We start from the raw sequence: 16,724 nt of genomic DNA, 5'->3' as shown, positions 1-16,724 counted from the left end.
TGAAAATCTGGAGGAACCGACTCCATTAAAACAGTTGCAGGACTACATTCATTTAGCCAAGTCTCAGTTAAAAGTATAAAATCAAGCCCATGTGCTGTAATAAAATCATTAATTAAGTTTGATTTGTTTGTGAGAGATATATTTATAAGAGCTAGCTTAGTAACTCATGCACTTTGCCACAGAATCTTTGTATAATTTTATATGCTGTAGATTGGCTACATTGACAGAATCTGACCTAAACTCCCTGTTCTTTATCTGATAAGTACTGGAATGGGAGAGATTACAGGCACCAAGGGTCCAAGTTTGTTTTGAAAGCATGTACTGCTGACATCATCACTGCAGCAGCCAGGACCAGAAAAACATCATTTTTCCTCGCCCTTATCAGTTGACGAAGCTTTGTGGAGCTTCTGCTGGCGATGGGGCCGTGAGCGAAGCTGCCTTTCTGGGGTCAAGGAGCTTGTCTCTTCCTTTGAGGTGCTCTAGGTGGTGATGGAGCGTGATTTTCCATAGGGGACAGTCTGGGGGACTGCAGTTGGGAAGTGGCAGTAAATGCTGGGATGGTTCTTCTCTGCTCCTGAGGGCTGGCTGACAGAGGATGTGATAGCCTTGTCCCAGCTGATACCAGCTTCTCCATGGCTGCTGGGAGGTTCAGGTGGGGTGATGTGGGGGGTGGGGAAATAGAGGACATGGTGACTTCCTCTTGGGGTTTTGGTGTCTCTGACAGCTGATAGAATTGGTCATTGCCACTCAATGTCCAGTGTCTGCTGCTCCCTCAGGTCGTCCTCAGTGTGGGGAGGATGTTTTGGCTCTGACATGGTGTCATCAGCTTGTACAGCAGAGTTCCTGGATGTTGGTGCTGATGTGGCACCACCAAGAGAAGTGGATAGATTGCACACTGAGAAAACGAGGTTGTCTATCAGAAGTTTAACAACCCTCTTGTTTGTGTGCCGTCCATCTCTCCTATAAAGTTAAAGTTGTCAATGAAGTTCAGTCCATTTGACCTACAGCTGTTCTGTAGCCAGGTGTTTAATCCCAGTAACCTTGAGAACATATTGGTTCCTCCTGCAGGTAGAGGTCCACTGATGAAAAATTGTTGAACTTGCTGAGTGTGTTAACGAGGTCATTAAAGTCTCTTTTTAAAACTTCAGACTGCTGCTTGACTGTTTCTTTCCAACGTGTAAAATAATCAGCTTCACAGCCATGTACTCAGCCAGTACAGCTGGAAGCTTTGCATTAAGTTCAGGGACTGTGATGTTTACCTTACATCGCACTATAAGTTTTGGGTTTGTTACCCCATTAACAGTGTTATCTCCAAAGATCAGGGTGTCTGCTGTAGGTTTGACATTTCTGGCACTTTCTGTTCACTGTGTTTGTGATTCTCACAAAGGGCATGCAGTGTTTCAAATCTGTTTTTCAGCTGAAGTGAACAAAACAGATATTCTGGTCTGGATCTGTGCTGTGATCTCTCAGCAGCAGTGTTAGGTTTAGCAGCTGAAATTCCTGGAGTAGCGGTGTTACCAGGAGTAGAAGAAAAGACTACAGAGCTATACAAAGCACAGCGTTTGTGTCCAGCTTCAATCTGCACCCATTGCCCATCTCTAGCTGTACTCATGGCAGTGTTGCCATCCGCACAATCCTCTGGTCTGGATCTGTGTCCCTCCACTGTCCGCTACTCTGTTAAGTCCTCAGCCCGCTGTCTGCTGCCCATACTCCCACTCACTGTTACTCCTCGCACATCTCCGAAATGCCAGTCCTTAAACTCTGAGAGCAGGTTCAGAAAATCCCTTTCCAAAGCTGACATTCTCTGTAGACTTCCGTAAGCAGCAAAGCGTCTGAACGGCAAGGAAGCAGGAAGCAGCCACAAAACTGCTTAACACGCCTGAGAACAACAACTGCCCAGACCTGTCACATCAGCACGTGACATGTAGGCTTGTTTCAGCTAGCTCTGTGAGTATGAGGGGAGAGGAGGCTCTATCTTATCCACTCAGAGAGCAAAGTTGGCCTCGGATGGCTGAGACCTCACTAGGGCTCACGCTTGCAGTCTCTTGATCATAGGGCTGTCTTTTAGACTGCTGTGCAACTCAGGAGCCCAGGCCAGCAATGACAAACCATGCACAGATGTTCAAAGACTCAAAATATACACATACACAAATAAACATGGAAGCCCATGAAAATAGATAAATATTAAAATATTATATGGTAAAAATGTATACATTTAAATGTACTCAAGTCTTTGTTTTGAACTGTAAGAAGGTCAGTAAGAACAAGTAAAGGACCTGTATCATAATTTTATTAAAAAAAAAAAAATTTGTACATGTAATAATTTAAGTTTGTATGGGCCATATGGACATTACACAGCATAAGCACTGTACTATATTCCTGGTTTCTCTGATCTCATGAGAATAAACTCTCATACCATTGTCTATTCATTGAACAGCAGGTTAGCTTTGTCCATCAACCTCTTCTAGGATGATGCATTGAGAGGAATTGATGATCCTTTTTATTTTTTAAATAAAATTGTAATGCCAAACCCTTATTTTCATACATTTATTAAAAGGACTTCAGAGTGGAGGGAAATCCAAAAAAATATGGGCTATGGATGTGTTATAATTTACATTATTACTCAAGGTTGAAAAGCATTCAGTAAGTGGTCACTTTACCAGGAAATCATGCACGCGTGTCTACTCTGTCAGGCTGCTGTATCAAGTTTCAACACAGCTTGTCGTTCCTAGATAGTGGAAAGGCTGAAGATCACAGGTAGAAATAGCAGCACTTCCTGTAGGACACACCCAGTCTTGCTGAACCTGAACTTATTGTCATTGCACTGATACACAGTGCTGGGTGTGGCCTGCAGAGAAACACACCAGCGTGGAAACAATTAGTCTCTGGCCTTTCACTCCAAACATGACTTATTTGTAAATAAGACAATTCTGCTAAACAAATGAAACCTGAGAACTTTAAATAATGTATTCCTTCCTCGTATTGTTTCCTCATTTTACATCGCAATACATTGTTGACTTATTTAGAGATTCCTAATTTTATTGTACTTACAGTTTCTAAAGATATTCCTGTGATTATTTTATAGTTCTGCTGTGATTAAATACGGTGGATATGGTATATATTTGATTTTTATGTGGTAGATTTTTTTTTTTTGCCCTCTACAATGGTGTATACAGAATGAGGAGTGGTTTGTGGTATCTGTTATGGCTTGCAATGTTATCTCAGTATTTTTATTGTTTTATCACTGAGGAAGGATAAAATGGACATTGAAAAGCTACCATAGTGCAGATTTTGCCTCTGCCTACAGTTAAATACAATGAAACTACAGTGAAATTGAGGCACACAGTAATTATTCAGTTCTTTAATTAGTGGTCTTCATTCTTGTTTTGCAAACCTGTAATCATATTTGACATTGTTGTAATGTAGATCTTGTAAAGAGAAAGAAATAAACCTACCACTGTCATCTTAATAGCGGTTTAGTTAGGTTTTTGCTCGGTTTTTCACTATATTTTAGTCATAGTTTAAACAACACTTTTCCATGTTACCCAATGCTTGCTTGTGAAGTTTTTTTTAATAATTTCACATTTTTTAAAATTATTAATTTAGTTCTGCTCTACAATTTACAGAATTCTATATTCAATTTTCTTCCCTGCAGAAGGTTTTCTTAGTGACACATTGTTACTTTAAAAAATTTAACCAAACATACAGTTTGACCAGGGAAGTGTAAACACTTTTCATATTTAGAAAGTGGAAGATTTCACCATCAGTCAGTGTAATTTTAAGGCAACTCCCTGGCAGCTCTTCTCAGAATCAGAGTAAATCCAATTTCCTGAAAAATTGGGACATTTCTTAGAATGCAAAAGAACCCATGAAACACCCACTGTTTTGTTAACTCTCTTGGAAGGTTATTTAAAGATTTCCAATGTTTTCAATGACCAACAAAATCCCAGTGGTAAACATGCTACTTATAACTGTGTTGTAGGCATCAATTAAAAAGCTTTGTCATTGAAAACACTGATTATATTTTCAGTGTCTTTTTGTATATTAAAATAAGGAGTAAGAGTGAACAAATTTTTATTGCGTATATAGAAAGTGTCCCAAATTGTTATGAACACAGTTTAAATTTCTGAGTTCAAACTTTGGAGAATTTGTAGTTGAGTTACTGTCACCACTGATTTTCATAAATTAGCCTAATTAGTCTATTTGAGGCTTTTACACGAAACCCGCAGTTGTTTACTTCCTAAACAAATATTTAATTATGAATTAAAAAGACCCAAAATATTCTTTTGCACAGCCTTCATACTAATGCATCTGTTTATTCAACATCCAGAACACACATTAAAAATAGTATTCATGGTTTTCTTTTCTTTTTTTTATTGTTTGTGTATGTTAATATTAATTTTTATATTTTTCACAGAGAAATAATTCTTAATATTTGAGGGATGTTGAAAGGGTGTAGATGTCCTTCATCCTTCTGAATCTTAAAAATCATTTCACTTTGTCCTCTGTGTGAGGTTGGTGTCAGTTGAACACTATTTAAACTGTTAAGAAGTGTGAAATATGAAGCTGAGGGTTTATAATAAATCTAGGGATGCGTTTGGTCTTTCATCAGAGGCTGTCCTTCAATTAATTCCATAATAATTACAGGACCTGCTCAGTGCTGCCACACTGAGTATAAGCTATCTGTAAAAGAGGCTTAATTAGACTAGAGGTTTGATCAGGCTCATCAGCATGAGTCTCATCAGTTCATTGTAAACCATCAGAGACATTTAGAGAGAAGTGAATACTGAATCTACAGTAGTTCATTTTCAGAAAACAGGTTGGCAAGATAAAAAAAAATTGCCTTTGTAACTTTACAATAAACATGACAATTTACATTTAACTTTAAGCAATTGCTAGGTATTTAATCCTGCACTCATTGTTTCTGTTCATCTTTAGTTTTAGATTTGGTTAATCAGCACTGATAAATGAAGTTCTGGCATTTAGGGACTCTTCTAACACTGTTCTTCTAACATCTGTCCCTGCATTTCACAAAACGTTGTCTGTCAGCATTTTATCCAAGCGCAAAGGGCACTGCTGTGTTGTTAGATCTTGTTGATGTCCTACAAAGTCAGCCCGGGTCCCAAGGATAGTACACAAACCGGTATAACAAATAATGTTTCTTGAAGATGGATGTAGATGGTTCAACCAAATGCTTTTGCCTCTGTAGATAAAAATTGTATAAAATATTTAAGGGTATAGATGATGTCACCTGCAGTGTTTAGTTTCAGTGTTGTTTCTTATAGACATTAACATCGACCTGTTTAATTTACAGTGGACTTATTATTAAAAAGTTTTTTTTTTCTTTTTTTTTTTTTTTTTGCCTGTCGGTAAACATGGATTAAACAAGTTTTCTGATTTTGTTCTGCTTCTTACATAGAGTGCTGCTACTTTAGGATTGTCCCGCCTTCCTCGTCAGAGTCTCTCCAATCAATGTGCTTGAACTGAGTTTATATGGGATGCTAAGATGCGGTTAAAATGAGCAAAACAATCACAATGAACATGGAGAAAAAAGTACTGTGTAAGGTTTCAATTAGTTAATCAAAAATAGATTAACTGGTTTACACAGCTGTTCAAGTTTTTGAAATCACTATTTTCACTCAAATTAACAAGTTCTGTTATTAGTCAATATATAAAATGATTCTAGTATGATGCAGCTAGTTAACACTTATTTAACAATATTTGTTATCTTCTCTGTGTGTGCAGAATGACACCATGTGTATTATTTGCCTGGGTATTCACAGCTTGAGTAGCTTTGTATACGTGGTCACCAAACATCACAATATGCAGAAGCCTGAATATTTCATTGATATGAGTTACGCTCATCTATAAACAGAACACTCATAGCAGTGGTTTTTAGTGATGCCAATAATTAGGATAGGTTCAGGTTGTCCTCTCCTGATAAGAAATAGGAAAGCTAGACTCGTATGTCCTGTCTGGTTAAATTAAGCCCATATAGGAATGCTGCCTTGGTTGGGCATTCTTTTGGCATGAAATTTTGTTGCTATTGTTAAGCTAATTGCTTATGAGGGAGCCATTTGTTCATTCACTGTATGGCTAAATGTAGGGCAAGTTCTCAGTTCAGACAGTGCCTTACGAATTATTTTTTTTGTCTTTCAAGAAGGGCTGTGGAATTAATTGCAGTGATTTTTTTGGAATATGAATTCATCCAACAAAGATAGTCATCCAAAAGCTAAGACACAGCACTGTAAACCTGTTTTTAGTTCTACACAGAAATGTGCCTTCTGTGACTGCACTGACCAGCCTCATTACTGCATATGTTCAGTGATTTGACAAATGACTGGTCTTAATTTGACCTGACAAATCAGTCCCTGAGTAAACATCATTTAATACTTCCAGTCACACTATAGCTCAGTATAATCATGAATATGATTCTTGTTAAAGGCCTGAAGCCCTACATTGGAGCATTGGGCAAATTAAATTCATTTTTTTTCTCCCAGCAAGCAGAACCTCCTCAAAGCTTCATGTTTTATTAACATAATAATGAATATTCCCTGTCCTTTCTCCTGTCCTAATTACCATCACAGCATGTTCCGTAGTAAAAAAAAAAGACAAACAAACAAAAAACAGATTTTACACTCACTAAACTAGAAAAATAAAAAACATTCTGTGGGAGTCGATGTAAGGAATTTCCTCACCCAAAACTTTCCACATAATAGGCCATATGTGATTATCTCAGTATATCGGCTGTATTGCCTATGCATGGAAAGACGACAATACACCAATCCTCCAGTTTAATATTAACATTAACAATAAAATAGCAACTGTTTCCCAACCTTGTTTTCTTTATATGTGTTACCTAATTTGGAGTAAACAGAAATAATGCCATTGCACACAGCAAATCAATGACTTATCATACTGACGTGTCTGATACTTCCCAGTACTAAATTTGCAGATAAAGTAACTGTTCTGAATAGTAGGTGTGATTTATTGCTCATTCAGCAGTAGATCTTGCAGAGTTGCTGTAATGCCACACAGCGTTGCCACGTGGAAATAGAAGAATTGATTATGACTTAAACTTTGACAGTGTTTTTCAACACCTCAAGCTTCTGTCATTACCACTGGGCTTTTCCTCATCTGGACTTTCACAAAAGGACTTGGGCAGAAAGTGTATTAAAGGATGTTCTGTCTCTACTTGAATATATAAATGTGTAGGTTTTGGCAGTATTTAGTTCTTCATTTTCCCCATTTGATGATGCACTGGCAAAAATAACTGACAAAACCTTAAATTAACATCAGTGTTTAAAACGGACATATAAAAATAAGTAACTTGCAACAAAGAAATATATATGAGAAATTTTGTGATAATACTGGTAGAAATGTTTCATGCCCTTTATATAAAATATTGCTATCACTAAAGCATTCCATCTGTTAATTAGGCTTTATTTTCCAATGTAAATGTACACAGTGATTAAAAAAAAACACTGATACAGTTTTTTCAGTGGGGCTCAATTATTTTCCAACATAATGTTCTATTTATTAACACCAGTGTTTAAACCTAAGCATGGATTATTTTGGAAATTTTGTTATATTTGTTTTGTTTTTTGGCTTATTTTTCAAATCACTATCTCCAGTGAAAGGGCCAAACACTTGTACAACTCTGAAACCACAACCTTATTATTTTTATGTTAGATAACAGAAGGAATGTGTTAAAACTTTGAAATGTTTTTATCTGACATTGTAGCAAAGCTTTCCCTTATATCTATACTGTATATAGTATAGGAAACTAAACTTGTGCACCTGAAAAAATAACAGTTCTTAAAAGGAATCGCAATGAAGATGCACATAATCCAGCATTAGTTGAATGGCAAGTTGTGCATATTTTGCAAAGATAATTAAAAATGTTTCCTCTTACAGTTACTTATCTTCATTCTGTGTTTGATTTGCAGTATTTCAAAGCAAAAATAGGTCCCAGAATTACTTGGTGCATATTGGAACATGTGACCTGTGGGTAAAACATTACTGTAGCTTTCATGGTGCCCATGTAAAGTAAATGTCCGAACATAGGTTTTACAAATCAAATGAGGTGATGCTGTCATTGTGGACAATTTGCATGTGACATGGGTTTCTGTGCAGACACAACAGTGTTAGTGTTGTAGTGTATTGCTCTTTGTGAGGGCAGGCTGTTGAGCTTAGATCCCAGATTGGAATAACTGCAGTGGCTCTCAGCTCAGTGCTTAATATTACAACCATAAGGTGTTACAAGTGCTCCTATATTTATATATAGGAGTAAAATCTACATAACATCTGTATTGTAGAGTATAACATGTGTCCATGACCTGCTGTAAGTTAAAAATACAGTAAATCTACCAGCATTTCAATGTTCTACGGTTCCCACAGTTCCAGATTTTACGTGATACTTCTGGGTACTCATTTGATTATCTCACTGGTCTTAGTTTCCTTTTGCTATTGTAGGATTCCTAAAATGAACTTGATTGATATCTACATCTCCATCTGCATTGTTTCTGGAGCATGTGTTTGCTGGTCAGTTACACTAACTGCAATAAGAAGCAACACTTCCTGAAGTAGAGATTCAAGCATGCAGATGAGTTGTATACCTTTTATTTTGTAAAAGTATATATTGTTTGAGAAAATGTTCCCAGGTTGCTTCATTTTTACTTTCCCATTCCTTACCTTTTCATATTTATAATCTTCTCAGAATGCACTATACCAATGTGTCTTCTGAGATCCAGGGAATATTTAGGGATTTTGCTTTGACAGTCTCTGTTCATTTAGAAAAGCTTTAAGGAACATTCATTTGAAGATTTGATTGGATTTAGCATGTAAACATCAGAGCCATCAGGTGTAACCGTTGGTTGATATGTTCAGCCGCTCAAACTCATCCCAAATTAATTAAATATCAGTCTACCCAAGTATTAAGATTTTAAAAACTTCATCTAATAAATTTTGCCACAGAGAACTCTGGAATAGGTTTCCACAGTTAGGCCTGATCACACACTGGCAGCGGTGAGAGTAACTTTTGTGAAGGCTGTGCATGTGACCAGACAAGGCTTGATGGTCAAGAGAACAAAATAATAATTTGCATTTCTCATCTCATTTTTTTGTGTTGAGGTAAGTGTCTATAGAAGGTTAACCACGCAGAGCTTGTTCACCAACATGGCACTGATAGATTACACTTTTCCATTGTACTGTTTTCATCTGAACACTCAATGTCTTCAGTGATTAACATTAAACTTAACAGTGCAATTGACATATTTAACTGCACTTTAAAGGAAAGGTGCCCTTGATGTGGTGCTGCATAGCCTAATGCCTGCTTGACAAGTTAATTGTCCAAATCTCATTTACCCTGTAATAAGAATGCTGAGATTCATTGAACCATGAGCGTGGAAACTCCAGACCGTTGAGAATGCATTTAGGCAGCAGTACATTTATCAGTGAATTGCATGCTCTTTTAAAAGTGCAAAGCCAAAGGGGTAATCCTTTGTGTGAGTGTATGGTTTTTACAGTACATGTTATGCTCTCCGTCCTCCATCTTAAAACTTAAAGCCCTGATGATGTCTCCTGCAGGACCAACTCCATCAAGATCAAAGTTTAATTACTCCTATGGCTGAGGACCTCTGTGCTATTTATGCAATAGCTGTGTTGTTTTTCCCTTTTGGATAAAATGAAACAATCTTTCCCTCTGTGGAGTTCCGGTGCAGAATCTGCCTCTCTGAATCGTGTCCTCAACATGCCAGTTCTCATTATTATAAAAGCTCAAGGTGAACTGCTGTCTTCTTGGAACAGTGACCATGAATAACTGAGCTGCAGTTCATTTTGAGCCAGGTTTAATCAGTACAGACATTTGTGTTCATTTCAATAGCTGGTTATTTTTATTAACGTTTTCTTACTATTTTCAGTGTCTTTATTTCATTTTATTTATTTTATTTATTTGCTTACTTACATACTTAATTATTTATTTAACATTTTCATGAGTGCGAAGGAGCTTTATCAAGTTTTAAAAACTTCCACAAAATGAAAAGATTACATTTAGATTTAAGATGTTTCTATAATCAAAGCCCAAATATGAGTAGTCACTATTTGAGCTTTACAGTATGTTATTAATGAGTTTTGTCTTTTATGTGTTAGTTTGATATGTAGTTACAATTTCCTTCAGGAAAAGGAAACATGATTTTTGAACTTTACTGTAGATGTTTTTGTCGTCTACTTTTTACGTTTTGCAGTGATTTTGTCCTGCAGTGAAATATGTAATATTTTTTAAACAAACTGTTGAAACAAAAAGACACATGACCATGAGGTACATTTGCACAATTGGGTTCCTAGGCATCACTAAGTTGCCTTCAGTGTTTGCTTCCCTACATCTATTCTGTGAGAATCACAGGCACCAGCTTTTCTCTCTTAAAATGTAGTGTAGAGGACATTATACAAGGCTGGTCCTTGATGCGCATGTGAATCTTTAGGTCCTTTAAACTTTAGTCATTGATTTTCTTTGGAAAGTCCTGTTTATATGGGTCTATCTCACATGAAGGATAGATGTTTCTTCATGTGTAAGGATGAAAATACTCACACTGCTATTATAAGACAGAAAATTGAGATTTTCTTTCTATTGGTTTAATTCTGAAGTAACTTACCTAATGTGTCTTTGGCAGTTATTTATGTCTCATTTACTCAATGAGCATGTGGTGTTGGGACTTTGTGTGCTACTCTGTTATATAAAAAAGAAACATGATATTGCCTTTTTTGTTGAATGCACACAATAGCTTCAGAACAGACAACAGCGTATTATTATTATTATCATCATCATTTTACGCTTCATTGTAAAGTATATTCTATGTATTTACAGTAGATAATTGATGTCATCTCACATATCTCATGTTAGTTTTTGGGTGATGGCTAGCACAGGGTTCCTCAGAGACATGAAGCCAGCCAGTGCTTCTTTTTTTACTGGCAGCAAAGCATTATAGGCTTCGGATTTCTTTGGCATCATGAGTCAGTGAAGTTAGTGTCTCAGTAATGGTGCAAAACAGAGCTGTTTGAGTGTTCAGCTATTTAACTATTTAGTTTATAGATTTTCACTTGATTTAACACATTTGGGAATAAATTAAATTGCCATAGATTTTTTAGTTTTTTGAGTTTTAGAAATATTCTGCATATTTTGCACATCTCAGTTTACAATATTCTTTTTTTGGCCTCATTATTTGAAAGATTTTTCAGGGGATCAAAATTGGGTCCTTTGTTGCTTAAGGAAACTTTTTAGTTTTCCCAATGAGTACCTGCTATTTGTGAGATTTTCTTTCCCCTAGGCAAGTGGTAAAGCAGTAAAGCCTGGAGGCATAAGGATAGCTGATAAGCACAAATTTATTCTCCCTGGGTCTCCTGCAATGGGTTTCTGTTTTTATTTTTTTTATTTTTTTTTATTTTTTTAAATCTCTGTTCTTTGCCTTTTATCTCCCTCATTGTCTCTGCAGTATGCCGAATAAACGTCATGAGGAAATTTTGCTGATTTTCTGGATCTTCTCCGATGAGTCAGAGAGACAGAGAGAGACTACATTTATGGATTACACTCTTAAAAAAAAAAAAGGCACTACAAAATATTCTTTGAGCGATGCCATATTAGAACCAGTTTTGCTTTTCAAGTGATGCATTTTTAAACTTTTAAAAGGTTCTTCACACTCACACATCTCTAAAACAAACATAGTTCTTTATGGAACCAAAATTAGTTGTTCTATATCATCGTTGAAGGAACACCTTGTAGCACCATTATATTTAAGGGTGTAGTGATGGGATATTTTTCCCTGTTTCTCTGTGAAGCCCCTGCCATATGTAGCCCATCTGCATGATTTATTAGTGTCTCCAAGTGGCAGGAGCTTTGAAAAAGTCTGCAGATGGCAATGAAGATTACAATGTATCAAAAGCATTAAAAATTCTTGTGAAGTTGTGGTCTACTGCTGTACTGTTCTGTGTTCTCATTAAGGTTTAAAAATCATTCTCTTTTCCTTCTATGTGAAGATGTGTGCCTCAATGAATGTGGTGTGTAATCTGTGTGATGTAGAATTAATTATACCATAGATTATCAAGTGACCCTTGGGTAACTCTTGTAGGTGCAGTTTTCAATATTATAGCTGGTATAAATGATGTAAGAAATAAGGCCTGAATATCTTATGATATTTTGTTTTTAAATCACATTTCAAAGAAACACTTTTAGTGATTTCAGGTATTCTAGTGCTGAAACATCGGAGGAAAATATGTAATTGCAAATTCTATTTATGAAATTGGGAGTATGAATTAAATTGCAACATTTTTCTACATATTAAAGTCCAGGAATAAAAATAAATGAATAAATTATGATAACTAAAGGGTGCTGACTGTAATTTTTAACGTCTGACAGACAGTTGGGGTTGTTGTCTTGTAACCTACATAGCATAGTATATGGTGGCATTTGATTGGTCTAACCCTGTTATACACACACACACACACACACATATATATATATATATATATATATATATATATATACATTTAAATCTGATAATATTCGCTGCAGTTAAAATTTCAGCTTATTGAACATCAGGTTTGCTAATAAAACATTTATTTTGCAGCCCCAGCATTCTATCAGAGAAAAGTGGGCACAAATTATTTAAGCACACACATTCAAATATTTAGGCTTATAAATCATGAGGCAATTTTGAGGCTTATTCTGTTACTGCATGTTATGGCTGACTTTTCATTGTATTTCTCAGTCTAGTTTATTTTATTCTTGTTGGCTGTCCATGAAAAACAGATACAGTGATGTTTTAATTAGTCTGTGGGGCTGCTCCTCTCTGATGTTCCATTAACTTCTGTTTCCTGAATTGAGCTGCAGCAGGGTATGAGCTCAAATTGAAATATGTCAGTGTGAAAATGCATGTGATTACTAAACTAAAACCCAACAATGTGTCATATTTTGCTTTTGTCTAGACTATAAACATGACTTCTGTAAGAAATATAGGCATATAGATATAATTTTATACTAAATCAAATAATCACTTGATTAATTTCAAATTTTTTAATCTATTGTGTGTGTCTGTGTGTGTCTGTGTGTGTCTGTGTGTGTCTGTACCAGTACACACGGGTTTGGATCCCTGATCCAGAGGAGGTGTGGAAGCCGGCAGAAATTATCAAGGACTACAAAGAGGGAGAGTCAGTACTGCACTTAAAGCTTGAAGATGAATCGGTAAGCAGTCCTTCCCCTTCTCAGACTATTCTTAAAAGTTACTGCTGTAAAATTGAATCACTTTTTTTTCTATTATTATCTTACTTTTTTTTTTTTTTCAACGCCCTGGCCCTAAAGCTCCGTCGTACTTTCACAGAGTGGTGAACCCCTCCACCCCTCCACAAGACACCCTGAGTCTTTTTAAACCCATTCATGTCATTGACCTTTTGCTAATTAACCTAATTAGGGTTTTTTTTTTTGCTTGTTTGATTTTGGTAGCATTACACAATTTACCATTCTTCTGTTGTCAGGATCCCACTTTTTTTTGTAACATATAACTGGCATCAAATTGTTAGTTTCAACATTTAAAAGGCTGTCTTTTTACAATTCTCAATTAAGTATAGCATTATAACATTAAATTATTGCATTCTGTTTTTATTTAGATGTTTCATAGAGTCCTAAATTTTGTCCTAAGGTTTGTATTAAATTATGTGATTGTTAATTCACAGAAACCCTCTGATCCCTCTGATCTAAAATTGTCCACAGTATTCAGCGTTGTTGACATTTAACATTTAACTCAGTTTAGCAGTTCAAAGTGTTTCTCCAAGCTTTACTTACAGATGTATGCTTTTGTAGCAGCAGTTATGATCATGGACAGGCTAAACTGGTCATTGGCAAATAAACAAACCAAAGAAAGAACGTAAAAAAACACAATCAAGCTAAAGAGAGTTTTTGGAGCTTTTGAATTGCTATTTAATCTCCCACTTAAATAAAATTATATTTACCACACGTATATTACTCTTAAAGCACTTTCACTTTGTTGTCTCAGACGTTCGAATATTCAATAGGTCCCAAAGACAACCCTCTTCCATTTCTTCGGAATCCTGATATTCTGGTGGGAGAAAATGACCTTACAGCACTCAGCTACCTGCATGAACCTGCAGTGCTCCATAACCTCAAAGTCCGCTTCCTGGAGTCCAACGCCATTTACACATACTGTGGTAAGTTTAAAGTGTCTGAAATATTGGAAATGGTATACTTTCTTTTCCAGACCACAGCAGGCACCCTCTCATACCTTGTAAGTCAGCTTTGAACTTCTACAGGCTTAAGTAGATAAGTGAAACATTACATATTTTCAGCTTTAATACAAATCCTGTATCTGACTTGTACTACCAAGATTGATGTCATTTCAATTAAATGTATAAAATTAGTAGTCTTTGTAGGTAATCCTTATGATGAAAGAAATTAATGAAGTGCACCCATAATAGACACAGATGATCTGTTGTGCATGCACCTAAACAAATTCCACTAAAAAATGAAATAAAATCTGTAGCAGATTTGTGTTAAAGGGAACATGTTATACCACAGTAACCCAAGTTATCACAGTTCCCTGGGGTCTTAATGAGTTTTCTGTGGCATGCTTTGGTCAAAATGCCACAAGGATTAAACAACACAATGTTTTTCTTTATCCTGTCTAAACAGCCTTTTTCAAAATGAGTTGGACAGGTGTTTGTGATTCAGAACTAACTGCCCAACATTTTTAAATGCTTTTTGGGGGTGGGGGGTCTATTGACTTTCATCAATGTCATAGCTCTTGCTGAACAGTCTACTTTATACTGACCCTGAGAGTCTTCACATGCCGCCTTCATTTTCTTGTTTCCATAGCAGTAGCTGGTACTATGTGATTTGGAATTCACGGCCAGCAGGGTTTAGTAGAGTTGAACATAGAGGGTGTCTCTTCTGGTCATTATATTGTGCAGTTTTATTGGGTTGTCCATTGCCATGGCAATGGGCCGGCATTTGTTACAGAACAGCTTTTCATTGTTGGGAGGACTCAGTTTTATTGTTTATATGTTCAGTCTGTGAGATACTTCCCATTTATAACAATTCCCCTATTACTTGAATTGTTACTTGTTATTGTTATTGTTGCTGTTCACAGTATATTCTATTTCCATTTTTCTGTATTTGCACCCATCAGTTGATATTTACACTTCATTAAACTGTCTTTGCCTATAAAGTCACTTCATTGGACATATTCTTTTTGACTATGACAACATTAAAATAATTGCAAAGTTAAGACATGTCTAAATGTTTTCCCAGTATGTAGACTTACTGTCATTTGAAACATGGCTCTCGTGCTGTCAAGATCAGGAGAGGTAGAGTGGGCTATCTCTGCTGCGTGGCTCTGCCACAGCCTGAGAATTAATGTGGAGGAGCAAAATGCTTAACACATCAGCAGAATCAGACATCTCTGCATCTACTGTGGTTCAAAATCTAGAGCAATCTTTCTGTAACGTGTTTCTTGTATTCCTGTTCCTGTTTGACTGGTTTGTAAAGACCAAAAACTTCCAGTGTATTATTACTGGTAACGACGAAGCATAAAAATGCAGGTGACTTGTTCTTCCTTTTTCAACTGTTCCTATTCTGAATGGATTTAACAAAGGAAGTCATCCGTTGATTTATTTTTTCCCCTGCTGTACAAGAATAGTGATGTGTTGTCATGCTTCTTCCTGTTGTCATCCTTCATATGTCATGCATGGTCATGGTGAACAGGTCAAAGCACCAGAGACGAATGACTAAGTATTCACTAATGAGACTTCACAGCTTTTATTAACAATCCAGTAACAGTGTTATTTATTTCTCCCTTTTTTAATAGATAATAGCATTTTTTAACATTAAAATATGGTCTACTAAAGAGAGTGTGAAGATTGCTTTAATAATTACTGTTTTATGCATAACTTTGTCCTTAGTATCATGTAGTAGCTCAGCACAAGAATAATTTGTTAACGGAAACCAGCAGAAGGCTTTCAGGAAGATTAATGTCTTGGTGATGTCCTCTTATAGTCTTCTTTAATTAGTAGTTACTCGTTGTTACACACTCCAGAAGAAGCGCTTTTTTTTTTATTTGCGATGTTCTGCACATGGTGCAGAGAGAAATATTTTTTTGTACATTTACTCCAATTAATGATCATTTAAAATGAACTAAAAAATCTGACTAAAACCCACAATGTTGTAACTTCTTACCTTCTTAGGTATTGTACTGGTGGCAATTAATCCATACGAGCAACTCCAGATCTATGGCGAAGAGGTCATCAATGCCTACAATGGGCAAAATATGGGGGACATGGACCCTCATATATTTGCTGTGGCAGAAGAGGCTTATAAGCAAATGGCAAGGTACGTGTGATGTTGCACTTGTCCTTTCTCCCTTAGAAATCTGTGCATTCAAATGCACTGCTCATTGATTGTGAATATTACTGCAGTAACACTTTTTAGTGGTTACAGAAGCATTACATTACATCTACCATGCTCATTTTTATGTAGCTTTATATGAATTAGCTGCATTGCATAAGGAAGTGTGAGAGCTATTCTTTATACTGCATGCAATCAACAGATTACCTCATTTGATTCAGTAGTTGGACCTTGAGTGTGAGAGCCTTGAATAAGTTCAGCCTGGTGGCTCAGTAATGGATGGAGTGGGTGTATAATTATAGTGCATGCATCCTCATTC

At 36.2% G+C, this 16,724-nt stretch overlaps 1 protein-coding gene across 2 annotated transcripts in view; it reads left to right on the top strand.

The window, feature by feature from the left end:
- myo5b (myosin VB) overlaps nt 1–16,724 on the top strand; it is a 62,393-nt gene that overhangs the window by 11,272 nt on the left and 34,397 nt on the right. For both annotated transcript variants that reach the window (XM_066645530.1, XM_066645529.1), the window contains exons 2-4: nt 13,124–13,234; nt 14,043–14,214; nt 16,246–16,390. In XM_066645530.1, the coding sequence (XP_066501627.1) occupies nt 13,124–13,234; nt 14,043–14,214; nt 16,246–16,390 (428 nt within the window). The remainder of the gene's footprint in view (nt 1–13,123; nt 13,235–14,042; nt 14,215–16,245; nt 16,391–16,724) is intronic.

This window comes from Hoplias malabaricus, chromosome 15, assembly GCF_029633855.1.
Source record: "Hoplias malabaricus isolate fHopMal1 chromosome 15, fHopMal1.hap1, whole genome shotgun sequence".
In the NCBI taxonomy this organism is placed as follows: Eukaryota; Metazoa; Chordata; class Actinopteri; order Characiformes; family Erythrinidae; genus Hoplias; species Hoplias malabaricus.
Note: the sequence above shows the minus strand (reverse complement) of the source record. Positions and strands in the feature narration are given on the sequence as shown.